General features: G+C 41.1%; 1 protein-coding gene across 3 annotated transcripts in view; it reads right to left on the reverse strand.

The window, feature by feature from the left end:
• The window catches only part of LOC115125957 (polymeric immunoglobulin receptor-like), a 62,775-nt gene extending 39,515 nt beyond the window's left edge, over positions 1-23,260 (reverse strand). The window contains exons 1-10 of one of the 3 annotated variants that reach the window (XM_065023067.1): positions 23,087-23,260; positions 15,440-15,745; positions 13,934-14,269; positions 13,653-13,764; positions 13,150-13,238; positions 12,897-12,937; positions 12,558-12,623; positions 10,749-10,832; positions 10,434-10,493; positions 9,646-10,050 (exon numbers count right to left, since the gene is read on the reverse strand). In XM_065023067.1, the coding sequence (XP_064879139.1) occupies positions 10,030-10,050; positions 10,434-10,493; positions 10,749-10,832; positions 12,558-12,623; positions 12,897-12,937; positions 13,150-13,238; positions 13,653-13,764; positions 13,934-14,269; positions 15,440-15,745; positions 23,087-23,141 (1,170 nt within the window). In that variant the 5' untranslated portion in view covers positions 23,142-23,260 and the 3' untranslated portion in view covers positions 9,646-10,029. Of the gene's footprint in view, positions 10,494-10,748; positions 10,833-12,557; positions 12,624-12,896; positions 12,938-13,149; positions 13,239-13,652; positions 13,765-13,933; positions 14,270-15,439; positions 15,746-23,086 lie in introns of those variants that run through there. The other 2 variants (XM_029655546.2, XM_065023065.1) reach the window with 2 other exon arrangements.
• Positions 23,261-27,953: the final 4,693 nt, after the last annotated feature.

Here is a 27,953-nt window from a genome sequence, read left to right on the forward strand (position 1 = left end):
CTATTTAGGTAAGTAAACACATGATTATCCACATGGCTGGGAGAACCTATTTAGGTAAGTAAACACATGATTATCCACATGGCTGGGAGAACCTATTTAGGTAAGTAAACACATGATTATCCACATGGCTGGGAGAACCTATTTAGGTAAGTAAACACATGATTATCCACATGGCTGGGAGAACCTATTTAGGTAAGTAAACACATGATTATCCACATGGCTGGGAGAACCTATTTAGGTAAGTAAACACATGATTATCCACATGGCTGGGAGAACCTATTTAGGTAAGTAAACACATGATTATCCACATGGCTGGGAGAACCTATTTAGGTAAGTAAACACATGATTATCCACATGGCTGGGAGAACCTATTTAGGTAAGTAAACACATGATTATCCACATGGCTGGGAGAACCTATTTAGGTAAGTAAACACATGATTATCCACATGGCTGGGAGAACCTATTTAGGTAAGTAAACACATGATTATCCACATGGCTGGGAGAACCTATTTAGGTAAGTAAACACATGATTATCCACATGGCTGGGAGAACCTATTTAGGTAAGTAAACACATGATTATCCACATGGCTGGGAGAACCTATTTAGGTAAGTAAACACATGATTATCCACATGGCTGGGAGAACCTATTTAGGTAAGTAAACACATGATTATCCACATGGCTGGGAGAACCTATTTAGGTAAGTAAACACATGATTATCCACATGGCTGGGAGAACCTATTTAGGTAAGTAAACACATGATTATCCACATGGCTGGGAGAACCTATTTAGGTAAGTAAACACATGATTATCCACATGGCTGGGAGAACCTATTTAGGTAAGTAAACACATGATTATCCACATGGCTGGGAGAACCTATTTAGGTAAGTAAACACATGATTATCCACATGGCTGGGAGAACCTATTTAGGTAAGTCCACAAACCACATGATTATCCACATGGCTGGGAGAACCTATTTAGGTAAGTAAACACATGATTATCCACATGGCTGGGAGAACCTATTTAGGTAAGTAAACACATGATTATCCACATGGCTGGGAGAACCTATTTAGGTAAGTAAACACATGATTATCCACATGGCTGGGAGAACCTATTTAGGTAAGTAAACACATGATTATCCACATGGCTGGGAGAACCTATTTAGGTAAGTAAACACATGACCATTTTTTTTTTCAACTATGTATTATTAGCTAATTAGCGACAGTGCAGGCTAATTCAAATTAGATGCTAAATTAACTAGCTAGTTGGCTTTTAGTAAAAGCCTGTCTACATATGAAGAGGTCGCAATGAAGAGCAGTGGTTCTCACTTTAACTAGGAAGTATAATTAATAAAGAGATGCTTTACATTGAAATACAGATAGGTCAGTTTTGCATTTCACCTCCTGATTGATGACTAACAATGTTAGAATAAAAAAATAAAACAAGGCTTAAACATGCTCTCTCTCTCTCCATCTGTCTCTCGTCTGCAGATCAAATAAAATCTAATTTATTTATATAGCCCTTCGTACATCAGCTGATATCTCAAAGTGCTGTACAGAAACCCAGCCTAAAACCCCAAACAGCAAGCAATGCAGGTGTAGAAGCACGGTGGCTAGGAAAAACTCCCTAGAAAGGCCAAAACCTAGGAAGAAACCTAGAGAGGAACCAGGCTATGTGGGGTGGCCAGTCCTCTTCTGGCTGTGCCGGGTGGAGATTATAACAGAACATGGCCAAGATGTTCAAATGTTCATAAATGACCAGCATGGTCGAATAATAATAAGGCAGAACAGTTGAAACTGGAGCAGCAGCACAGTCAGGTGGAAGTTGAAACTGGAGCAGCAGCATGGCCAGGTGGACTGGGGACAGCAAGGAGTCATCATGTCAGGTAGTCCTGGGGCATGGTCCTAGGGCTCAGGTCCTCTGAGAGAGAGAAAGAAAGAGAGAAGGAGAGAATTAGAGAACGCACACTTAGATTCACACAGGACACCGAATAGGACAGGAGAAGTACTCCAGATATAACAAACTGACCCCAGCCCCCTGACACATAAACTACTGCAGCATAAATACTGGAGGCTGAGACAGGAGGGGTCAGGAGACACTGTGGCCCCATCCGAGGACACCCCCGGACAGGGCCAAACAGGAAGGATATAACCCCACCCACTTTGCCAAAGCACAGCCCCCACACCACTAGAGGGATATCTTCAACCACCAACTTACCATCCTGAGACAAGGCTGTGTATAGCCCACAAAGATCTCCGCCACGGCACAACCCAAGGGGGGGGCACCAACCCAGACAGGATGGCCACAACAGTGAATCAACTCACTCAGGTGACGCACCCCCTCCAGGGACGGCATGAGAGAGCCCCAGTAAGCCAGTGACTCAGCCCCTGTAATAGGGTTAGAGGCAGAGAATCCCAGTGGAAAGAGAGGAACCAGCCAGGCAGAGACAGCAAGGGCGGTTCGTTGCTCCAGAGCCTTTCCGTTCACCTTCCCACTCCTGGGCCAGACTACACTCAATCATATGACCCACTGAAGAGATGAGTCTTCAGTAAAGACTTAAAGGTTGAGACCGAGTTTGCGTCTCTGACATGGTTAGGCAGACCGTTCCATAAAAATGGAGCTCTATAGGAGAAAGCCCTGCCTCCAGCTGTTTGCTTAGAAATTCTAGGGACAATTAGGAGGCCTGCGTCTTGTGACCGTAGCGTACGTGTAGGTATGTACGGCAGGACCAAATCAGAGAGATAGGTAGGAGCAAGCCCATGTAATGCTTTGTAGGTTAGCAGTAAAACCTTGAAATCAGCCCTTGCTTTGAAAGGAAGCCAGTGTAGAGAGGCTAGCACTGGAGTAATATGATCAAATGTTTTGGTTCTAGTCAGGATTCTAGCAGCCGTATTTAGCACTAACTGAAGTTTATTTAGTGCTTTATCCGGGTAGCCGGAAAATAGAGCATTGCAGTAGTCTAACCTAGAAGTGACAAAAGCATGGATTAATTTTTCTGCATCATTTCTGGACAGAAAGTTTCTGATTTTTGCAATGTTACGTAGATGGAAAAAAGCTGTCCTCGAAATGGTCTTGATATGTTCTTCAAAAGAGAGATCAGGGTCCAGAGTAACGCCGAGATCCTTCACAGTTTTATTTGAGACGACTGTACAACCATTAAGATTAATTGTCAGATTCAACAGAAGATCTCTTTGTTTTTTGGGACCTAGAACAAGCATCTCTGTTTTGTCCGAGTTTAATAGTAGAAAGTTTGCAGCCATCCACTTCCTTATGTCTGAAACACATGCTTCTAGCGAGGGCAATTTTGGGGCTTCACCATGTTTAATTGAAATGTACAGCTGTGTGTCATCCGCATAGCAGTGAAAGTTTACATTATGTTTTCGAATAACATCCCCAAGAGGTAAAATATATAGTGAAAACAATAGTGGTCCTAAAACAGAACCTTGAGGAACACCGAAATTTACAGTTGATTTGTCAGAGGACAAACCATTCACAGAGACAAACTGATATCTTTCCGACAGATAAGATCTAAACCAGGCCAGAACATGTCCGTGTAGACCAATTTGGGTTTCCAATCTCTCCGAAAGAATGTGGTGATCGATGGTATCAAAAGCAGCACTAAGGTCTAGGAGCACGAGGACAGATGCAGAGCCTCGGTCCGATGCCATTAAAATGTAATTTACCACCTTCACAAGTGCCGTCTCAGTGCTATGATGGGGTCTAAAACCAGACTGAAGCATTTCGTATACATTGTTTGTCTTCAGGAAGGCAGTGAGTTGCTGCGCAACAGCCTTCTCTAAAATTTTTGAGAGGAATGGAAGATTCGATATAGGCCGATAGTTTTTTATATTTTCTGGGTCAAGGTTTGGCTTTTTCAAGAGAGGCTTTATTACTGCCACTTTTAGTGAGTTTGGTACACATCCAGTGGATAGAGAGCCATTTATTATGTTCAACATAGGAGGGCCAAGCACAGGAAGCAGCTCTTTCAGTAGTTTAGTTGGAATAGGGTCCAGTATACAGCTTGAAGGTTTAGAGGCCATGATTATTTTCATCATTGTGTCAAGAGATATAGTACTAAAACACTTGAGCGTCTCTCTTGATCCTAGGTCCTGGCAGAGTTGTGCAGACTCAGGACAACTGAGGTTTGGAGGAATACGCAGGTTTAAAGAGGAGTCCGTAATTTGCTTTCTAATAATCATAATCTTTTCCTCAAAGAAGTTCATGAATTTATCACTGCTAAAGTGAAAGTCATCCTCTCTTGGGGAATGCTGCTTTTTAGTTAGCTTTGCGACAGTATCAAAAAGGAATTTCGTATTGTTCTTATTTTCCTCAATTAAGTTAGAAAAATAGGATGATCGAGCAGCAGTAAGGGCTCTTCGGTACTGCACGGTACCGTCCTTCCAAGCTAGTCGGAACACTTCCAGTTTGGTGTGGCGCCATTTCCGTTCCAATTTTCTGGAAGCTTGCTTCAGAGCTCGGGTATTTTCTGTGTACCAGGGAGCTAGTTTCTTATGAGAATTTTTTTTAGTTTTTAGGGGTGCAACTGCATCTAGGGTATTGCGCAAGGTTAAATTGAGATCCTCAGTTAGGTGGTTAACTGATTTTTGTCCTCTGGCGTCCTTGGGTAGGCAGAGGGAGTCTGGAAGGGCATCAAGGAATCTTTGTGTTGTCTGTGAATTTATAGCACAACTTTTGATGTTCCTTGGTTGGGGTCTGAGCAGGTTATTTGTTGCAATTGCAAACGTAATAAAATGGTGGTCCGATAGTCCAGGATTATGAGGAAAAACATTAAGATCCACAACATTTATTCCATGGGACAAAACTAGGTCCAGCGTATGACTGTGACAGTGAGTGGGTCCAGAGACATGTTGGACAAAACCCACTGAGTCGATGATGGCTCCGAAAGCCTTTTGGAGTGGGTCTGTGGACTTTTCCATGTGAATATTAAAGTCACCAAAGATTAGAATATTATCTGCTATGACTACAAGGTCCGATAGGAATTCAGGGAACTCAGTGAGAAACGCTGTATATGGCCCAGGAGGCCTGTAAACAGTAGCTATAAAAAGTGATTGAGTAGGCTGCATAGATTTCATGACTAGAAGCTCAAAAGACGAAAACGTCTTTTTTTTTTTTGTAAATTGAAATTTGCTATCGTAAATGTTAGCAACACCTCCGCCTTTGCGGGATGCACGGGGGATATGGTCACTAGTGTAGCCAGGAGGTGAGGCCTCATTTAAAACAGTAAATTCATCAGGCTTAAGCCATGTTTCAGTCAGGCCAATCACATCAAGATTATGATCAGTGATTAGTTCATTGACTATAATTGCCTTTGAAGTAAGGGATCTAACATTAAGTAGCCCTATTTTGAGATGTGAGGTATCATGATCTCTTTCAGTAATGACAGGAATGGAGGTGGTCTTTATCCTAGTGAGATTGCTAAGGCGAACACCGCCATGTTTAGTTTTGCCCAACCTAGGTCGAGGCACAGACACGGTCTCAATGGGGATAGTTGAGCGGACTACATAGACTGTGCTAATGGCAGACTCCACTATGCTGGCAGGCTGGCTAACAGCCTGCTGCCTGGCCTGCACCCTATTTCATTGTGGAGCTAGAGGAGTTAGAGCCCTGTCTATGTTGGTAGATAAAATGAGAGCACCCCTCCAGCTAGGATGGAGTCCGTCACTCCTCAGCAGGTCAGGCTTGGTCCTGTTTGTGGGTGAGTCCCAGAAAGAGGGCCAATTATCTACAAATTCAAATTCAAAAATACAAATCTTTTGGGAGGGGCAGAAAACAGTTTTCAACCAGCGATTGAGTTGTGAGACTGCTGTAGAGCTCATCACTCCCCCTAACTGGGAGGTGGCCAGAGACAATTACTCGATGCCGACACATCTTTCTAGCTGATATGCACGCAGAAGCTATGTTGCGCTTGGTGATCTCTGACTGTTTCATCCTAACATCGTTGGTGCCGACGTGGATAACACTATCTCTATACTCTCTACACTCGCCAGTTTTAGTTTTAGCCAGCACCATCTTCAGATTAGCCTTAACGTCGGTAGCCCTGCCCCCTGGTAAACAGTGTATGATCGCTGGATGATTCGCTTTAAGTCTAATACTGCGGGTAATGGAGTCGCCAATGACTAGGGTTTTCAATTTGTCAGAGCTAACTGCTGAATGAGCGACACCGGTTGAGCGTTCCTACAGCATTTCCTTCCAGAAACCGTGAGAAAGTTGTCCGGCTGCGGGGACTGTGCCAGGGGATTTATACTACTGTAATGACCTGACTAGATCATAAATGAACAATTGTCCAGACAGAGGCTTGAGTTTGCGAATTGACGGTTTATTGAACCAACTTTACACAGGCTACTGTTTGGGCCGTAGCACACGCCAAATAGATGACAGATAACCCACAAGCCAATCGTGACCTTCTCTTGTGAAGCCCATACGTAAGAGAGAGAGAACAAAGGCTGAACCTGGTCTTAACTTTCAATGCCCAACCCCCCTCCACGCCACTCCGCCAACCACCAGGATGCCCGGCATCAGAACATTCCAGGCATTCCCGTGATTGGCAGATAGCAGGTTGATTGACATGTCGGACCCCGCGAACACCGGGTACTGGTCAGTACAACACAACCACCTCCTAGCCTAGCACATAACACACAGCTGTCTGTGCGGGTCGCTACACAACTATCTGTACTTACTGGTGGCACAGACGCTGTTTCATCCTTTCCTACACTGAAATTACCCTTGCCTAACGATTGCGTCTGAAGCTGGGCTTGCAGCACAGCTATCCTCGCCGTAAGGCGAGTACAGCGGCTGCAATTAGAAGGCATCATGTTAATGTTACTACTTAGCTTCGGCTGTTGGAGGTCCTGACGAATCGTGTCCGGAGTGAAAAAGTTGAGGAAAAAATAAATATATGAACGGTAATTAAAAAGTGAAAACCGTAAAGTTGTCAGGTAGCAAAATAGGTTGGCAACAAAACGCACAGCAACTCGAAAACAAGCCTGCAAGTTGTGACCGGAAATGACGTAGGCCAGTATGTAAACACAATATGTTTTGATGTGAGAGGATGCCAACCCCCAGTCCCATCGCCACCTCACCTCTTTTAAGATATTGTCTCTCGTTGGCCCAAAGGTTTTGTAATTGTGATGAACTGAGAGAATATTTAGGGAGCACTGTGATTCATTAATCATGTGCTGCCTTTCCTGCTCCATTTTAATGACCTAAAACATGACATTTCTACCTTTATATTTTGTGGCAGAGGAAAAGTTAAGATATCAGACAGGGAAGGTGATATAAATAATACTCTGAGCAAACATTATTTCCTAAAGGTCTTATTGATGAAATACCTATGTATGTTGTTAATGTGACCATGAATTATGTCCCTATTTCAGATTTCTCTGACCTTTTTCTTGCGCTGTACCCAATGATTGATGAAAATTTGCTTGGTAGGTCGATGTCCTCATTGTGGTTATACAGACGTGTTTAATACGTTTCATGTACACACTTTATTAGAATATTTATTAAATGTATATTGTTATATTTGGTAGCACTTATTTGTTATCCCTCGACTCCAACCCCATGTGATGTGTGGAACGGATGTAGGTGGGGCTAGGTCTACAGAAGGGTGCTAATTTAAAAAACTCACTAAAGCTCTGACGAAGGCTGTGGGTGTTTAACTGGCGGCAGAGAAGTCAGACGCAGGAGAGAAATAACTGTTTCCAGCAGCACAGTTTATTTACAAAAAAACACTGGAAAACATAATAATAAAAATCAATGGGTAACAACCCGACGCACACCAGTACAGACGTACACTTACAATAAACAATCACTGACAAAGACATGAGGGGAAACAGAGGGTTAAATACACACCAGTACAGATGTACACATACACTTACAATAAACAATCACTGACAAAGACATGAGGGGAAACAGAGGGTTAAATACACACCAGTACAGATATACACATACACTTACAATAAACAATCACTGACAAAGACATGAGGGGAAACAGAGGGTTAAATACACACCAGTACAGATATACACATACACTTACAATAAACAATCACTGACAAAGACATGAGGGGAAACAGAGGGTTAAATACACACCAGTACAGATGTACACATACACTTACAATAAACAATCACTGACAAAGACATGAGGGGAAACAGAGGGTTAAATACACACCAGTACAGATGTACAACATACACAGAGGGTTAAATACAATAAACAATCACTGACAAAGACATGACAAAGGGGAAACAGAGGGTTAAATACACACCAGTACAGATATACACATACACTTACAATAAACAATCACTGACAAAGACATGAGGGGAAACAGAGGGTTAAATACACACCAGTACAGACGTACACATACACTTACAATAAACAATCACTGACAAAGACATGAGGGGAAACAGAGGGTTAAATATACACCAGTACAGATATACACATACACTTACAATAAACAATCACTGACAATGTAAGGGTTTTCCTCCTCTTCATCTGAAGAGGGGAGGCGAGAAGGATCGGAGGACCAATATGCGGTGTGGTAAGTGTCCATGGTTCTTTTTAATAAGAAATACTTAACATGAACACAACTGAATACAAAAACAATAAACGTGGAACGAACGAAAACCGAAAACAGTACCGTGTGGTGAAAAGCACAGACACGGAAACAAACACCCACAAACAAACAGTGAAACCCAGGCTACCTAAGTATGATTCTCAATCAGAAACAACTAATGACACCTGCCTCTGATTGAGAACCATACTAGGCCGAAACATAGAAATCATAGAAAAACAAACATAGACTGCCCACCCCAACGCACGCCCTGACCACACTAAATAATGACAATACAAAGGAAATAAAGGTCAGAACGTGACAGACAAGGACATGAGGGGAGAAAGAGGGTTAAATACACAACATGTAATTGATGGGATTGGAACCAGGGGTGATGGTAGACAAGACAAAACCAATGGAAAATGAAAAATGGATCAGCGATGGCTAGAAGGTTGGTGACGTCGACCGCCGAAAACCGCCCGAACAAGGAGAGGGAACAATAAACATTTCGCTTCACTCGCATTAACATCTGCTAACCATGTGTATGTGACAAATAAAATTAGATTTGATTTGACTTTGGCGGAAATCGTGACAGTGAGGCCAATATGTAAAGCTCATTAAAGAGCAGTAGAAATGGGCGGGCTTTATGACTTTGTGGCTATGGAAGCTATTGACAACTATCAAATGCTGCAATTACGTGCTCATCAGAACTTCCTATTTCCCTAACTTGAAAATTCAAAAGGCACTCGCACATCTGAGTTGTCTTTTTTGCAGGTGCATGGTAACAGTTGAATCAATTTGGAAAATAAGAAACCAGCACACTGCCCTTATATTTGTCTTATTTTTCACATTTATTCAACTGTTACCATGCACCTGCAAAAAAGACAACTCAGACTCTGTGCGAGTGCCTTTTGAATTTTCAAGTTAGGTACTGTATATATTTACAAAATAATATATGGGTGATTGAAAATAATGCAGACAATTACCCCCATACCTAAAATAAAATGTTTGTGTAATTCCTATAAATAGTTGCTATAAATAGATGTAACAATTACATAAAAAAAAAAAAAATTCCATTGCTTAATATATATAGTACATTTTATTATTGCAGTACAGTAGTTATTATACATAGTAGCTGTCTATACTAAGATCTTAATACACATTTGATCATGATTAGTTACAGGCATAGGACATTAAACTAGATGAGATCAATAAGATCATGATGTAAGAAATAAGAGACAAGGGGAAAGGTGGTGGAACATAACTAATAACAGAAATGTGATGATAATCAGAACAAACACAGCAGACTGTCTTCAGTAGTTTATTACACTATAGAATAGAGGTGTCTTCCTGGGATGGGTGAAGAGGTATGACAGAATCATATTGGAGGCAGATAGATGTTCTGACACAGGAGAGAGGAGTGTTCTATACTTCCAGTAAAAGGAAGGTCCTCTCAGTCAGTCACTATTGTGCTGCTGCTGCCCTCTGCTGGAGAGGAAGTGAAACATTCAGTCACAATCTCCATTGTGACGTTTCCACTAGATACAGATCAGCTTCCCCTCCTCCTATCCTAACCTTAATCTTCAGTGGGATTTAAAAACAAATCTGACCCAAGATCATCATCTAGGGGCAACGTCACCCTAAACCCAGGTACAGTCCACACTGTAATGGTATGGATACACACCGATAACAATAGTTTAGCTGGTCACAATGTGATGATAACATTTTACATGCAGCAAAATAAAAACACTAAGAAAGATTTGTGTGGTTAAAGAGTGATGTTTAGTACACATAGTAATGTGGTCTGTATCTTTGTTGAGAGATCAGCATCATCTGGTACAACAGACAGAGGAGAGACCAACACTGACCTGTGTGGTCACCTGTAGAGCTAGTGAGCTGTAGACCACATGATCATCTGGTTCTGCTGACTACAGAGGAGGAACAGGTAGAGAGGTGAACAGGGACAGTTCTGTCATGATGGAGAAACACTATAAAACACACTTCTCTGTGAAATTAAAAGTGTAGACAGTTATAATTGTGATATGTAACATAAAGGTGATATATTAGGCCTACAGCTATAATGGTGATGTAACCATGACTATATTAACACTGAGGAAACATTCACCTACTGTTGTTTCTGATAACATAATACTAGCTGTGGAGAATCAGTAGAACAGCTTTACCTTGGTCTGTCCTTTTATTTGGGTCTTGTGCTGGAGGATGACAGTGCTGTATGTGACATCATCATCAGCTTCAGGAAATGGATCCTGTTGGTAGAGAGACGCCCAAGTAACAAAAACGTGTTGTTATACTGTTATAGTGTACATTTACCTATTGTCCTCCTAGACACAACTACGACAACATAACCAACAAAAATGGGTCACATCTCTTTCAGCTCTGTCGGACAATGGGAATGTACATAGTCAGTGGTAGGTTTTGAGGGGACTCCTACGGTATTTACACCTATAGCTCATCTCTTGGCAGTAGTGCTGAGACCCCTATCAGATCACAGCAAAATCACACTCTACTTGAACAGGGCTATGCTCAATCATGAGGCATCAAAGCCAAAGGACCTGAATAATATTAAGAAATGCTATAGATGGAAGGAAAGTGTTGTGGAAATCTACCATAAAACAATTAGGCAAGACACATTCAATCCCTTCTCAACAATTTCCTGGACAGAAATACACTACAGTGTAATGTAATTGAAGAATCCATAGAATCTAACCACTTAGATTTGGAAAAACCATTTAACATTGAAAAACTCTAAACAAACAGCAACACGAAGAGTTATCTATCCAAAACGGAGATGTTTGGATAAACCACTTCTCCAATCTTGTTGGTTCTATAACAAAGAACAAACAGCAGAAACATGTACATGATCAAATACAAATCTTAGAATCAACTATTAAATACTAGCAGAACCCACTGGATCCTCCAATTGCATTAAATGATCTACAGGAGAAAATACAAACCCTACAACCAAAAAGGCCAGTGGGGTTGATGCTATCGTAAATTTAATGATAAAATATACAGAACACAAATCTATCCTGGCTATCCGTAAACTCTTTAACACCTTCCTCAGCTCTGGCATATTCCCCATTATCTGGAACCAAGGACTGATCACCCCAATCCACAAAAGTGAAGACAAATTTGACCCCATTAGAGAGCCCATGGGGTTCTCTATGGTGCAATAGGTCAGAGCGTGACTAGGGGGTGTTCTAGTCTTGTATTATGTTGGTGTGAGTATGGTTCCCAATTGGAGGCAGCTGATGATCGTTGCCTCTAATTGGGGATCATACTTAGTGTGGTCCTTTTCCCACCTGCGTTTGTGGGATATTGTTTCGTTTTGGTTTAGTGCTATGTGCACTACGCACTTTACGTTTGTTTATTCGTTGTTGTTTTTTGAAGATTCACTTTAATAAATATGTGGAACTCTACTCACGCTGCACCTTGGCCCGCTCATTATGTATACGACGAACGTGACATAACCGTGGGAAATGCGTCAACAGCAACCTTGGGAAAATTATCATTAACAGCAGACTCATACATTTTCTCAGCGAAAACAATGTACTGAGCAAATGTCAAATTGTCTTTTTACCAAATTACAGTACGACAGACAACGTATTTTCCCTGCACACCCTAATCGACAAACAAACAAACCAAAAAAAAGGCAAATTCTTCTTCAAATGCTTGTTGCTTTCAAAAAAGCTCTTAATCAATTTGGCATGAGGGCCTGCTGTACAAATTGAAGGAAAGTGGTGTTGCATGAAAAGAAATGACGTAAAATCCATGTACAAAAAAAACACACATTTCTTCCACAGGGCCGGGGGGTGAGACAAGGATGCAGCTTAAGCCCCACCCTCTTCAACATATGTTTCCCATGCCAATAAATCCCTTTGAATTGAGAGCCCCAGCTCACTGCGGAGATGGAGTGATTGGTACTAGTCCAAGATCCCCACAGACCAAAACCAGGTTTATTCAGTTTGTACCTGCTGTGCTGTTTCTCTGGTGTGGGTCACTGTGCTGTATGTAATGTCCTGCTCAGAGTCAGCAGACTGCAAATAAATAAATAGCAAATAAATAGCAAAGAGAAACAGTTTTTTTCCACTGATATGATGCAGGTGTATATTTAGTGAACATACAATATTAACAACATTTTTCAACATATTGAGCACTGTAAGAGCTTGGGTTCAGTTAGAATATGGGACCTTTTATGTCAACTCATTGATAATCAACTGAAGAAGTAACGCTGAAGTCAAATGGTAGATGATCCCAGATCAAGAACAGATTTGCAGATGGTTGAAAAAAATTAATGAAGTGTATCCTACCACTGAGTTGTTAGTTGTCTGGTCCTTGGCCTTATTGTCCTCTGGAATAAAGAGAGGGAGATGTCAGTTACTTCTGAGTTTGTTATAGTACAATAATACCTCTGAATGGATTTCTTATAGACAATTCCTCCAAGTATTTTCTGTCATTCAAGATAAATCACTGGCAAGAAATATACTGTTGGTCACAATATCAATACATTTAGTATTTTCTAAACTATTCTCCTTTTTATATTCACATAAAATGACTACTTACTAGGCCTTCTCCACATCTTCCATGTTACTAGGATACCAGCTGTCACCACCACCAACATGCCCAGAGAGATGAGTAGGACTTTCACGGACCTGATGACAACTTGAATTAATAATACAATTAAAATAGATCATTATAAATGGATCATTTGTGAAAAGGTAACAACTTGTATGATAAGTGGAACAATTATTTATCTATTCACATGTGTGGAAGTTGACCATGCAAATGAAGAGATGATATGATTATCATTGAGATTATTACTATTTATTAAGTGTGCAACTTGTCCTTGCACATGAGTGAGTATAACACAATAATGCTGCTACTTCTCACAAGGCAACCACAGAGATGTTCTACCCAGGAGGAAGTGGTAACAGTCTCTATATGCATTTAGGGAGGGTGTTTGGTTTGCATTAACTGTTGTAGTGTATGATGGAATTGTAATGTTCCTCTGAGTTCATATTATCTAACAACATGTGGGATAAAACATCTGAAGGAGTGATAATAACCTCTGGTGGACTTCCTCCATGTTCCCCTCAGCTCCTTGACTTGTGTTGTCAGTCTGAACAGGCTCAGCAGTTGGAGAGGCAGAGGGTTGTTGAGAGGTTGGATCTTGGGTTGCTGTGAGGTAAAACAACAATATCATCATTGAAGTTAATGGTAAACCAGATAGTCAGGTTGTATAGCAACATCACATTCATAGTTCATATTACAATTAGTTCCAGATGATACCAGTGGATAAAACAAAGTGAATCATATTGATCATAAAGTATGTGATTGATCTACTAACTTGAGGTCATCTTAGAGGTTCTCTGTGTTGCAGTTTGTTGACTGACAGTGATGTGAACAGGCATCTCTAGTTCTCCAACTCTACACCAATACCAGTCAGTGTTCTCCATCTGCAGTCCACTCATAGTCACTGTTAAGACTGTTCTGTTGTTGGCATCACTAGTCCGCGTTAATGCCACTGATGTTCCATTTAAAGTCCCAGAATACCCACTCACACAATCACCACCCATCCTGCACCACTTCATGTCTCCAGAGTTACTATAGTAACAACAGACAGTGACACTCCCTCCTTCTACTCCAGTCACTTCCTGTTGGTCCACATAGAGTTCTGGAGTACCTGAACACAGGTAAAAAAAAAAACAAGAATTCAGAGGAGCAAAAAGTGCTTTTACAACAGCCTCCTTACACATTCCTTCAAGCTGCAATCTGGGTTTGATACATCTATTTTTAGTCTTTTAAATTCATAATAATGATATATAGCCATTGATTCTTGAAGAATGTACATTTCCTCACAAGCTTAGTTGTGTTACTCCATCATAACCCCAAATATACTCAGTGAATAAAGAAACGTCCCCCCACTGTTGTTAGGTTCTTATTTTTCAGAGAAAATAACTCAAGGACACTAAAGAAGCTTTAACCAAGTTGAATTCTTCCCAAAGGTTCTGTACAGCTGTAATTCAGACAACTCAACATTTCTTCCAGCCAGAAGACACTCCTCCTTCTCCCTAATCCTTACATCTTATAGTTTAACAGGAAAAGAGTAACAAGATACGAAATCCTTATTACTCCCTTCAGGGAATTTGTCCTCACCTTCTGACCTCAACTGTCTTTCCTGTATCAACACGGTGCTCTCCTCTTGTCACTCAACACATTCCACAGCTATCTGTCTTTCTACAGAGACCCAGTCTATTTCACTCCTTAATATTCTATGCTTCTTCTCTATCATTTATTTAATATCTCAATGTTCAAAATGTCGAATCCAACACTGTCAACTGCGTTTATTTTCAGCAAACTTGCCGGTGATGTCTGGTGAGGACCTGTCTTACAACAGGCCTACAAGCCCTCAGACCAGCCTCTCTCAGCCTATTGTGGACAGTCTAAGCACTGATCGGGGGATTGTGAGCTCCTGGTGTAACTCTGGCAGTTGTTGTTGCCATCCTGCACCTGTCCTTGCAGGTGTGATGTTTGGATATACCGATCCCTTTACATTGAAGATCTGTGAAGTTATTTGAATTTGAACTAATTATCTTTGAAAGACGGGGTCCTGAAAAAGGGATGTTTCTTTTTTTTCTGAGTTTATAATCTTGTTTTACCTACATGTACAGTATAGCTCTGTCTATGATTTTCAGAGTGGTTACACAATTCTCATTTCATTTGTTTTAATAGGTTATTTATAATTGGGTCATTATTTAGTATTTGACATTGCAGGATTACAGGACACTCCACAGGACATTGCTGAGCACTATTAATTCTACTTTACTAGATACAAGCAGTGAAGGGATCTTACCTGGAGTGACAGACAGGTAGAACCATTGTATCATGATATCTGTTCCTCCATTGATCTCCACAACACACCTGTAATTCCCATAATCCCATGACGTCAGGTCAGTCATGGTCACAGTGAAGATTCTCTTGTTGATGTCATCAGATATTGAGGTCTTACCACTGCTCTTAGGTTGGTCAGTACGTACTAAATACGAACATACATCCCAACCTAATCCTTGACACCAGTATTTAACATGGTTTATGTGATTCAGAACATAGCGACATGGGAAGGTGATGGAGCCTCCAGTCTGCACAGACACATGCCTCACTGTGGACACATCAACGCAAAACACATTTAGGTTGGAATGCAATCACTTTATTTCTGCACTATAAAACAACTTGTGTATGATTAAGATTGATAACACTGTTTACAGCCCTTTATTGAAAGATGTATACAGTCTAAATACTGTAGTACAGTATATTTATATACTATGGTATTCGCTACACTGCTTTTGTGGAATTTACTGTAGTATTCACTATAGTGTTTTGCGGATTGATGACTGTAGTATATTGTAGTGACATCTGCCGACTATGCAAGTTACTGTTTAATGAGGGGAACACCTCAACCACAACATAAAGACACACAGTTTTGTGACAGGCCACCTATTGAGTTAGGTCAACAGAGGATTAGGTTTTTTTTTGTTTGATACAGATAATACACATTAACAGGAGTACACCAAATTTACTTATTAGCTTTATGAAATACAACAGTGCTTTCACAGAGATTCAGCTGACCAAGTAAACAAGATGACCAAAAACTGTGACAAACAATACTGTACTTCTGATGGTAGAAAATAATAAACAGGTAACCACAGTATTTACAGGGGTGTAAAGTACTTAAGTAAAAATACTTTAAAGTACTAGTTAAGTATTTTGGGGAGTTATCTGTACTTTACTATTCATGTTTTGGACAACTTTTAATATTACTTCACAACATTTCTAAAGAAAATAATGTACTTTCTGCTCTATACATTTTCCCTGACACCAAAAAGTACTTGTTACATTTTGAATGCTTAGCAGGAAAATAGTCAAATTCATGCACTTGATCATCCCTACGGCCTCTGACCAGGTAGACTCACTAAACACACATGCTTCGTTCGTAAATTTTTTTTTATTTTTTTTTATTTCACCTTTATTTAACCAGGTAAGCAAGTTGAGAACAAGTTCTCATTTACAATTGCGACCTGGCCAAGATAAAGCAAAGCAGTTCGACACATACAACGACACAGAGTTACACATGGAGTAAAACAAACATACAGTCAATAATACAGTAAAAAAAAAAAAAAAAAAAAAAAAAAAAAAAAACAAGTCTATATACAATGTGAGCAAATTAGGTGAGAAGGGAGGTAAAGGCAAAAAGGCCATGGTGGCAAAGTAAATACAATATAGCAAGTAAAACACTGGAATGGTAGTATTGCAATGGAAGAATGTGCAAAGTAGAAATAAAAATAATGGGGTGCAAAATAAATAAATAAATTAAATACAGTTAGGAAAGAGGTAGTTGTTTGGGCTAAATTATAGGTGGGCTATGTACAGGTGCAGTAATCTGTAAGATGCTCTAACAGTTGGTGTTTAAAGCTAGTGAGGGAGATAAGTGTTTCCAATTTAAGAAATTTTTGTAGTTTGTTCCAGTCATTGGCAGCAGAGAACTGGAAGGAGAGGCGGCCAAAGAAAGAATTGGTTTTGGGGGTGACTAGAGAGATATACCTGCTGGAGCGTGTGCTACAGGTGGGAGATGCTATGGTGACCAGCGAGCTGAGATAAGGGGGGACTTTACCTAGCAGGGTCTTGTAGATGAATGATGTCTGAGTGTTGGAGTGTGCCCCTGGCTATCTGTACATTTAAAAAAACAAGAACATGGTGCTGTCTGGTTTGCTTAATCTAAGGAATTTGAAATTATTTATACTTTTACTTTTGATACTTCAAGTGGAATATCACTCAAAAACTAACTTTGGTATTTTTTTCATTCGTTTACTGTTGATACAGTCCCAAAATGTTTTGCAAGTCAGCAGGGGTAGACTGAAACGATAATTCAGGCTGGGAATTTGACTCTATCCCATGCCACCCTGTTCACGCAAACCACCAGACAGCTAATTTTGTAGGGTAACCCTATTTGTTGTTGTAACGGGTACCAAACGAGGTATATATTTGGCCACTATGTTCATCTGGGAAGAAATGTATCCACATTACAAAATACAAACATTTGGGACTGACTAACAAGTAGCCTATCTGAACACTGAGTTTTCAAGGTATGCTGTGGCTGTGGGTGCACCCTCAAAAACTCACTAGGAATACTCCAATCATAGCACATACAAATGTACAAGGCTAGACACACAAAACAATTAGCCTACACTTTTTAAAACAATAATTAGATACACAGAGTTAGCTCAAATGTTCAAGTGATTATCTTTATATTCAAGCATCAAGCATATCAAAAGTATCAAAAAACTTCACACACACATTCACTGAACGTGAACATAAGCTACAACAATGTAAGTAAGTTTAATACAAAAGTCGAAAAAACAGTCCTCTACAAACAAAAAAAATTACAATGTTCACTCACTGATGTCCATAAAGCAAACAGGACAAAAATAAACACATCTACACACTGAGTCAATGAAATTGAACATTGGCTACATAACTGCAAGTATAATACGAATGTCCAAAAAACATGCCTCTGTAGAAAAGCTTTAACTCACAGCAAATGTTGTTTCACCCTTGTCAGCCTGTTAAGGAAGAGTCATAGCATAGCTACTTCAGAGTAACCAGGAAGTAATTACCACTAGTAAACCAGTAGGCGGCGCAGTAACTCCCTGCTCTCCGCCATCTTGTCAATGATGTCATCTTTGTCAAGTTCCAAAAGAATCTCCTTCTCTGTTGCATTCAAAAGGAATGCTTCAAGGTTCTCTTGAGTGAGGGAGGTTCTTTGGCGGTTCTTCACGAATTTCAGGGTGGAGAAGGTCCTCTCACAAGCCACTTGAGTGACGGATAGGGTGAGGCGGAACTTGTAGCCCAGACCCCATGATGTGATATGCATCCGTGAGCAGATTGTACTGAGACAGGAGCAGCATATCGGGCAGTTTTTACATGTAGAACAACTTCTGCTTACCAACTCCACACTTTCATCAGGATCCTCAAAGCCTTCCTGTGAGTCATCACTGGCGGCGGTGGCCCTGGTGTTGTACACCGTCAATGCTGACTGTTTCAGTCTTTTCCACTGTTGTGCAAGGCTGATCAGTTCAACCTGCAATGCCTCAACAGTGGCATGTTCATCAAATTCCAGTAAGCATTTGCTGAGCTCCTTCATGGCTGTCTTTGGAAGGCCCTTGACCCACTCAACAAAGTCGTCTGCTGCCCTCTTCACACCCTCAAAGTCTCAAGGCACACCGTCAACGAGTGCTGTGCTGTTACGATATCCATGCCACTTGTTTGCAAGTATTTAGAGAGAGGGGACGTCTTCTCAAAAATGCTGAGAAAAATCTCAGTTGTAGGTATGGTTTCATACTTTAGGAGAGCATCCTTGTACCCTTGGGCCTTGCTTCGGGTGGCAGGTTTTATGGTCACATCCTTTTCAATTCTTTCCATAGTGATGACCACATGCGTGTAAATTGCCCCCGTCAGGCTTTGCAAAGCTTCCAAAAACTTCCCTCAAGGCCTCGTCTTTGGCCCACCAGCGTGTTTCACCAATTACATCAAGCCGTCTGTGTCTCCTGTCTTCACTGGTTTCCTCTCATAGCTTCATGCGCTTGTAGGAATCTCGAACGAACACTGCTATGTCATTCAGTAGTGAGAAAAGGGATTCACTTGCCACAACAACCCCAGTGGTGTCAGTTAGCACAAGGTTGAGGACATGTGAGTACACCATATGTGTACTTGGTTAGGAGACTCTCCTGTAAGCAATGCAGAGAAGCCCCTGTATTGTCCCTGCATATTACCTGCGCCATCTTTTGCATTACCAACACATTACCAACACATTACCAACACAACACGTTTGATATCTGTCTGTTTCACAAGATCCACAAAGTACTGTCCAGTTGATGACTCACAGTCAATGACCTCAATGAGTCTCTCGTGGACAAGATCAGTGACATATCACAGAACTACTGCACACTGGTCTTTGGATGTTAAATCCTGTGTTGTGTCCATTTGTATTGAGAACATCCCTGCCTTTCTCACTTCAACAGCAACTGTCTGCTGAATCAACATTCTGATGACTTCAATTACTTTATTTGCTATTGTTTTGGACATCATAGTTACCAAGGACCCATTACTTCCCATCTGTTTCTTGCTCTTCTCAATGCAATCCCTAACATGCTCTTGTAGGAAGACATCATATTTGCTAACAACTAACACTATCTGGAGTGAGATGAGCAAAAATCTAATGAGGGAACATCAGATAAACCCTCAAGCTTTTTCAGCTAGTTGGCCGTCAAAAACGCACTGATAAACAATGGGGAATAGTAGCCTGCTACTGCAGCTTGCCTGCCAATGCATGCTTCTCCCAGCCCACATTTTGACAAAGTTGGAACTTGCCTGCCTGTCCGCCTATTTGATCGATGAAAAATATATTTGATAGAATATCTCTTAGTTGTCGATCTGTGGATAACAGTCGTTCATGTTCAGCATAGCTAGCTAGTTAGCAAAGTGATTCACATTTCTTGCTAGCTAACCAAATGACACCAGTATGACTAGCTGTAGCCACCGAAAAACGATGAAGGGGAAAAGTCGGTCACTCATTCACTCACGCCTCCAATTAATGACATAGAATCTTTCCAGCAGCTAGCTAGCTAATGTTAGGCTCCGTGTTTTTAGCTTGCTAAATAAATATCTACATAAATAGATACCCTAGCCTTTTAGCCACATTATGACTAACTTGTGATTATTTCCCTTGTTAGTTTGATTGTACTGACTCTTCCTTGGCTAAATGGAGAAATCTGGAAACTGATGAAAGAATGAGATCGTGCTCTAAAAACATCCCTAAAGTCCAAATTAGAGCAGGCCAGACATAGGTTTACTATGTTGAGAAATAAGGTGATGAAAGAAATCAGACAGGCCAAGGCAAACCTTTGTATTAACATAATTGGTGAAGCAAAGGGAAATTCTAAATTGATCTGGGAGAATCTAAAAAAGTGAACAGGGAAAGACCATAGTAACACTGCAAAAAGACTAAGAATCAAGGTGAATGACAATCTAACAAAGGATGCAGTCGAAATAGCAATAGTCCGGGGTTGTTTCCAAGGGTCTGGAAGTCGGCCATAATAACGGCCATCTTTAAATCGGGTGACCCTGCTGACGTGAGTAACTTCAGGCCCATTTGTGTACTACCTGTGGTGTTGAAGGTTGTTCAAAAGTGTGTAGCAGAACAACTGATTGCCCACCTCAACATCAGCCCCTTCACATTACACTCCATGCAGTTTGGCTTCAGAGCAAAACACTCCACAGAAACGACCAACTGCTATCTTCTGGAAAATGTGAAGTCCAAGATGGACAAAGGAGGCATTGTTGGGGCTGTGTTTCTGGACCTAGAAGGCCTTTGATACTGTTAACCATGAGGTTCTCATCACAAAATTGTCCAAGTTCAACTTTTCCCCCGATGACTTGAGATGGATGAAATCATACCTTGAAGGCAGAACTCAGCATGTCAGAGTGAGCAATGAGCTGTCGCCCACTCTTAGCTATGATGTGGGCGTGCCTCAAGGTTCAATACTCGGGCCCCTCCTGTTCAGCCTGTACATTAATGATCTGCCCTCCGTCTGTACTGGGTCTGAACTTCAAATTTATGCAGATGATACAGTGATATATGTGCATGCAAAGAGCAAACAACAAGCTGCACAAGAACTCACTACTGTAATGGTCCAGGTGACAAAATGGCTCAGTGACTCATGTTTGCATCTCAATGCAAAAAAAAAACGTCTGCATGTTCTTCACAAAGAGGGCAACTGATGCTACTGAGCCAGATGTCTATGTATCAGGGGAGAAGCTCCAGGTGGTATTTGAGTTTAAGTACCTTGGCATCATACTTGATTTCAACCTCTCTTTTAAAAAGCAGGTGAAAAGGGTAACTCAAATAACCAAATTCAACCTAGCTAATTTCTGATTTATACGAAATTGTTTGACTACAGAGGTAGCAAAACTGTACTTCAAATCTATGATAATCTCCCACTTAACACACTGCTTGACTAGTTGGGCTCAAGCTTGCTGTACAGTATTAAAACCCATTCAGTCTGTCTACAAACAGGCTCTCAAAGTGCTTGATAGGAAGCCCGATAGCCATTATCACTGTTACATCCTCAGAAAGCATGAGCTCCTGAGTTGGGAAAATCTTGCAATACACCGACGCATGTCTTGTCTTATTCAATATCCTAAATGGCCTGGCTCCCCCTCCACTCAGTACTTTTGTTAAACAGAAAACCCAAACATATGGCAGCAGATCCACAAGGTCTGCGATTAGAGGTGACCAACAATACATTGAATACAATACTTTAAATCAATCAAATCAAATTGTATTTGTCACATGCACAGGGTTAGCAGATGTTAATGAGAGTGTAGCGAAATGCTTGTGCTTCTAGTTCTGATAGTGCAGTAATATTTAACAAGTAATCTAACAATTCCCCAACAACAACCTAATACGTCATTTCTTCAGCCTCCTGAGGTTGAAGAGGCGCTATTGCGCCTCCATCACCACACTGTCTGTGTGGGTGGACCATGTCTGTGATGTGTATGCCTAGGAACTTAAAACTTTCCACCTTCTCAACTGCTGTCCCTTCGATGTGGATAGGGGGATGCTCCCTCTGCTGTTTCCTGAAGTCCACAATCACTACAGCCATGTCAGCAAAAACACTACAGTGAATACTATAGTATACCAGTCATGCCCCCAGCAGTTCAATCCATCTAAAAAATTCTAAATTAAGTACTACGTGATTGAGGACTACTAGAAGAAGAATAGAATAGAATTCTCCATTATACAACAAAAGTATATTGTAAGCACTACACGATCGAAAGGGATACTACAATCTATCATATAGTATTCTCCAGTATACTACAATCAATGTATACTACAGTATACTGGGGCGGTTGCAGGCAGTTTTTTTAACATATGGATGAGCTAGTTAAAAAGCTAAGATTTAAAGTGGGCTTTTTATAAATAGATATTGCCTCTTGCTAAATAGCAGGAAGCAGAATGTACAGGTGACTTTCCTGCCGGTTCTTGATTATGATGACAACATTTACCAGTGGTTAGAGTGTTGGACTAGTAACTGGAAGGCTGCAAGTTCAAACCCCCGAGCTGTCGTTCTGCCCCTGAACAGGCAGTTAACCCACTGTTCCTAGGCTGTCATTGGAAATAAGAATTTGTTCTTAACTGACTTGCCTAGTAAAATAAAGGTAAAAATAAATAAATAAATACTACAGTGTGGTGTAGAATTCTACAGTATACTACCGTTTACTATAGAATTTGTTCTTAACTGACTTGCCTAGTAAAATAAAGGTAAAAATAAATAAATAAATACTACAGTGTGGTGTAGAATTCTACAGTATACTACCGTTTACTATAGAATACAGTTTTCTATAGTAAACTGTAGTATTGTTGTTTGTAGGAGATTACACATACCTGCTGAGAGTCTGGGGAAGATGAGGAAGAGGAGGAGGATGAGATGGGGAGCCATGTGAGGGTTTGACTCTGTGTGTGTGTGTGTGTGTGTGTGTGTGTGTGTGTGTGTGTGTGTGTGTGTGTGTGTGTGTGTGTGTGTGTGAGAGAGAGACAGGTATCTATGTACTGATGTGTGTGCCAAGAAAAAAAGTCAACAGCGAGAATGACTCTATTTCCTTATGTTCACAGACCTCACTGTCTGTAACTCTCTTCCTGCTTCTGTTTGTGTGTACAATCCTCCCTCAGTGGCAGACAGCAACTATTGCATCCTATGGACTAATTTAACCCCATAATCATAGTCACTAAAATATATTTCAGCTTTCTCTAAGGCCTTTTTGGGACCAAGATTCACTACTATCCTGTTGTCCTCTGATGGAAAACAGGCCATTAATGATACAAATATTGGATGCAGGGACATGATGCACCACATTTTCAATGACCAAATTCAATATTTCTGAAGAAGGCCATTAAAGGCTAAAATGTCAGTCTTTTAAAACTAGTAATGTTTAGTAGTGAGCTAGCATTGCACCTTTTTGTTTCCAAATTCAGTATTTCAGAATTAATTCTTTATAAAAAAAACTCTCATACATTTGTATCAAAGAAATTGATAGAATTGAGATGTGCTGCAGAGGTGGAGTGATAGGAACTAGACCAAGACCTCCATAGACTCTCACGTTAAACCAGGTTCATAGTTCAGGGTCCTCCAGACCACAACCCAGTCTGATGTGGTTTTCCTTTCAACATGAACGCTCTCTATCTCTCTCCCTCTTCTATACAGGAAATAATGCCTGGTCATACAGTAGACGCAGCTCATAGCCACAGATAATGTATTCATAGCCAAAGTGTCAAAGTTAGCTCAGGAAGTTGCAGTACCACAAGGCTGCAAATCTTGGGTAAACTCATTCCATGACGTCATGTTAAATACTGAGGTATACCTTTTATCTTTGGCTCCATCTCAGTAATCTACTTCTGATACATCAGAATGTAACACTCAAACTCACAAAGCACAGAACTCACCATTTTTGATAGCCCATAGGCACTTCTTCAGTATGACATTTTCTTTTGAATTTCCTCTATTGTATTTTTGTTTTTCAGTCCTACTACCCTTTGTTACTGCCTGCAGGATTGGCCCAGCGGTTTAAGGCTTGAAAGTATTAAAGTGGAGGCAGACGTTGCTGATGCATGCCAGATCTTACAATGCCTGGATAGGTATTTTACATATCAGCAAACCACATAAAGGTTGTGTTCCCCTGCTCAGATGTTGCATGCATCAACCAATGGTTGCCACATTGTCATCAATTGTGCTGTCGGGCACTAGATTGCTATAATGCGACCATGACTAAATACATGTTGTTCTCTAGTTCTCGCAAGAATATTCCAGATGGACTGCATATTTATTCATTGGATAGTTCTCCCATTTATTGGCTTACCGCCGACTAATATCTGGGCATCTGGATTGACGAAGACTTTATTTTTTATTTTTAACATATGGATGAGCTAGTTAAAAAGCTAAGATTTAAAGTGGGCTTTTTAGAAATAGATATTGCCTCTTGCTAAATAGCAGGAAGCAGAATGTACAGGTGACTTTCCTGCCGGTTCTTGATTATGATGACAACATTTACCAGATTGCAGCAGCCACTACTCTTAAACCTACCACAGCGCCGTTCCTTTTATCACCGGTGACAGTTTTAATACTCACCACTGCATCCTGTATCAAAAGGTTGGCTGGTTCTCAAGTAGATCAGTTAATGACTTCCTTTTTGTTTACAAAGCCCTACTACACAAGCTTCCAACCAACCTAACTTCGTTGCTGACGTATAAAAGAATGAGATACCAAACCTGCTCACAGTGTTGGTTAACTCTTCAGACCCCTCAGGTCTCCACGAAATTAGGTAAATCCGCTTTGAGTTTCCAGGCTCCACATTTTTTTAAATCACTTACAAAATCCATTAGATTTGGATTCCCTGGTGCCACTGGAGCATTTTAAACCCTGGGGATAAATTAGTTCACGGGGTATACAATTGATTTAATAATTTGTTTATGATGTCTGTGATGTTCTAATGTAATGTATTTGTTATTATATCTTGTTATGCTATCTTGTATTTTATATTTGATTTGATGTCCTCAGGGCACCATTGAAAATGACACCCTGGTCTCAATTGGGTTCCCCTGATGAAATAAAAGTGAATAAATTATAATAGCATAGGATGTGGTTAGCTGATACATAAAATACCTGTCTAGGAGATATAAGATCCAGAATGCGTCAGCAACATCTGAGCAGAGGAACATGTTATAGAAATGAACGGACAGTCGATGACATGGAAGGCAACCATTGATGCATGCAACATCTGAGCAGGGGAACACAACTTTTATGTTGCCTTAGCTCCTCCTACAGAGACCAACCAGAAAGGTTAATCAATCAAAAAACAACACATTCAAAATGACAAATAATATTGTCTGCAACATAAAGTAAACTACCATAAATAAATCAAAGTAAATGTTGACTGCAAACAACAGTTACAAAATGACCATGGAATAAAGTGCATGGATGCATGGGTTATGTGAACAGCGCTAGACCACACGGTCAATAAAAAATGGCGCCAGAGAAGAAGGCTGACGTTTTTCGTTTCCACAACCGATTGTGTTTTTTAGTTCGTTTATTTGACGAGTCCGACTCGAATGACATACTGCTTACTTGGGAACAGGCCCAGATCCCCGTGATTTGCGTGAAGAAGAGGCAGAGAAAAAGGGGCTAAAGGGCGGGCGGGCTGACTTCTGAAAATTCGTAGGCGATCTAAAAAACAACAAAATTTCCTTCCATTCTGCTAGCAAACGTGCAATCTTTGGAGAATAAAATAGATGACCTACTCGGAAGATTAAACTACCAACGGGACATTCAAAACTATAATATCTATTGCTTCACGGAGTCGTGGCTGAACGACGACACTATCAACATACAGCTGGCTGGTTATATGCTGTACCGGCAGGATAGAACAGCGCGTCTGGTAAGACAAGGGGCGGCGGACTATGTATTTTTGTAAATAACAGCTGGTGCACGATATCTAAGTCTCGAGCTATTGTTCACCTGAGGTAGAGTGTCTCATGATAAGCTGTAGACCACACTACCTAACTAGAGAGTTTTCATCTGTATTTTTCGTAGATGTTAACATACCACCACAGTCAGAGGCTGGCACTAAGACAGCATTGAATGAGTTGTATTCCACCATAAGCAAACAAGAAAACGCTCACCCAGAGGCTGCGCTCCTAGTAGCTGTGGACTTTAATGCAGGGAAACTTATATCCGTTTTACCAAATTTCTATCAGCATATTAAATGTGCAACCAGAGGAAAACAAACTCTGGACCATCTTTACTTCAACACAGAGACGCATACAAAGCTCTCCCTCACCCTCCATTTGGAAAATCTGACTATAATTATATCTTCCTGATTCCTGCTTACAAGCAAATATTTAAGCAGGAAACACCAGTGACTAGATCAATAAAAAGGGGTTAGATGAAGCAGATGCTAAGCTACAGGACTGTTTTGCTAGCACAGACTAGAATATGTTCTGGGTTTCCTCCGATGGCATTGAGGAGTACACCACATCTGTCATCGGCTTCATCAATAAATGCATCGATGACGTTGTCCCCACAGTGACCGTACGTACATACCCCAACCAGAAGCCATGGATTACAGGCAACAGCCTCACTGAGCTAAAGGCTAGAGCTGCCGCTTTCAAGGAGCGGGACTCTACCCCTGAAGCTTATACGAAATCCCGCTATGCCCTCCGACGAACCATAAAGCAGGCAAAGTATCAATACAGGACTAAGATCTAATCGTACTACACCGGCTCTGACGCTCGTCAGATGTGGCAGGGCTTGCAAACCATCACATACTACAAAGGGAAGCACAGCCGAAAGCTGCCCAGTGACATGAGCCTACCAGGTGAGCTAAACTACTTCTATGCTTTCTTCGAGTTAAATGGCACTGAAACATGCATGAGAGCACCAGCTGTTCTGGAAGACTGTGTGATCACGCTCTCTGCAGCCGATGTGAGTAAGACCTTTAAACAGGTCGACGTTCACAAGGCCGCAGTGCCAGGCGGATAACCATGATGTGTACTGCGAGCACGCGCTGACCAACTGGCAAGTGTCTTCACTGACATTTTCAACCTCTCCCTGTCCGAGTCTGTAATACCAACATGTTTTAGGCAGACCACCATAGTGTCTGTGCCCAAGAACACTAAGGTAACCTGCCTAAATAACTAACGACCCATAGCACTCACATCTGTAGCCATGAATTGCTTTGAAAGGCTGGTCATAGCTCACATCAACACCATTATCCCAGAAACCTTAGACCCACTCCAATTTGCATACCGCCCCAACAGATCCACAGATGATGCAATCTCTTTTGCACACCACACTGCCCTTTCCCAACTGGACAAGAGGAACACCTATGCGAGAATGCAATTCATTGACTACACCTCAGCATTCAACAACATAGTTCCCTCAAAGCTCATCAATAAGCTAAGGACCCTGGGACTAAACACCTCCCTCTGCAACTGGATCTTGGACTTCCTGACAAGCCGCCCCCAGGGGGTAAGGGTAGGTAACAACACATCCGCCACGCTGATCCTCAACACAGGGGTCCTTCAGGGGTGCGTGCTCAGTCCCCTCTTGTACTTCCTGTTCACTCATGACTGCATGGCCAGGCACGACTCCAACACCATCATTACATTTGCAGATGACGCAACAGTGGTAGGCATGATCACTGACAACGATGAGACAGCCTATAGGGAGGAGGTCAGAGACCTGGCCATGTGGTGCCAG

Source organism: Oncorhynchus nerka, linkage group LG10, assembly GCF_034236695.1.
Source record: "Oncorhynchus nerka isolate Pitt River linkage group LG10, Oner_Uvic_2.0, whole genome shotgun sequence".
Lineage (NCBI taxonomy): Eukaryota > Metazoa > Chordata > Actinopteri > Salmoniformes > Salmonidae > Oncorhynchus > Oncorhynchus nerka.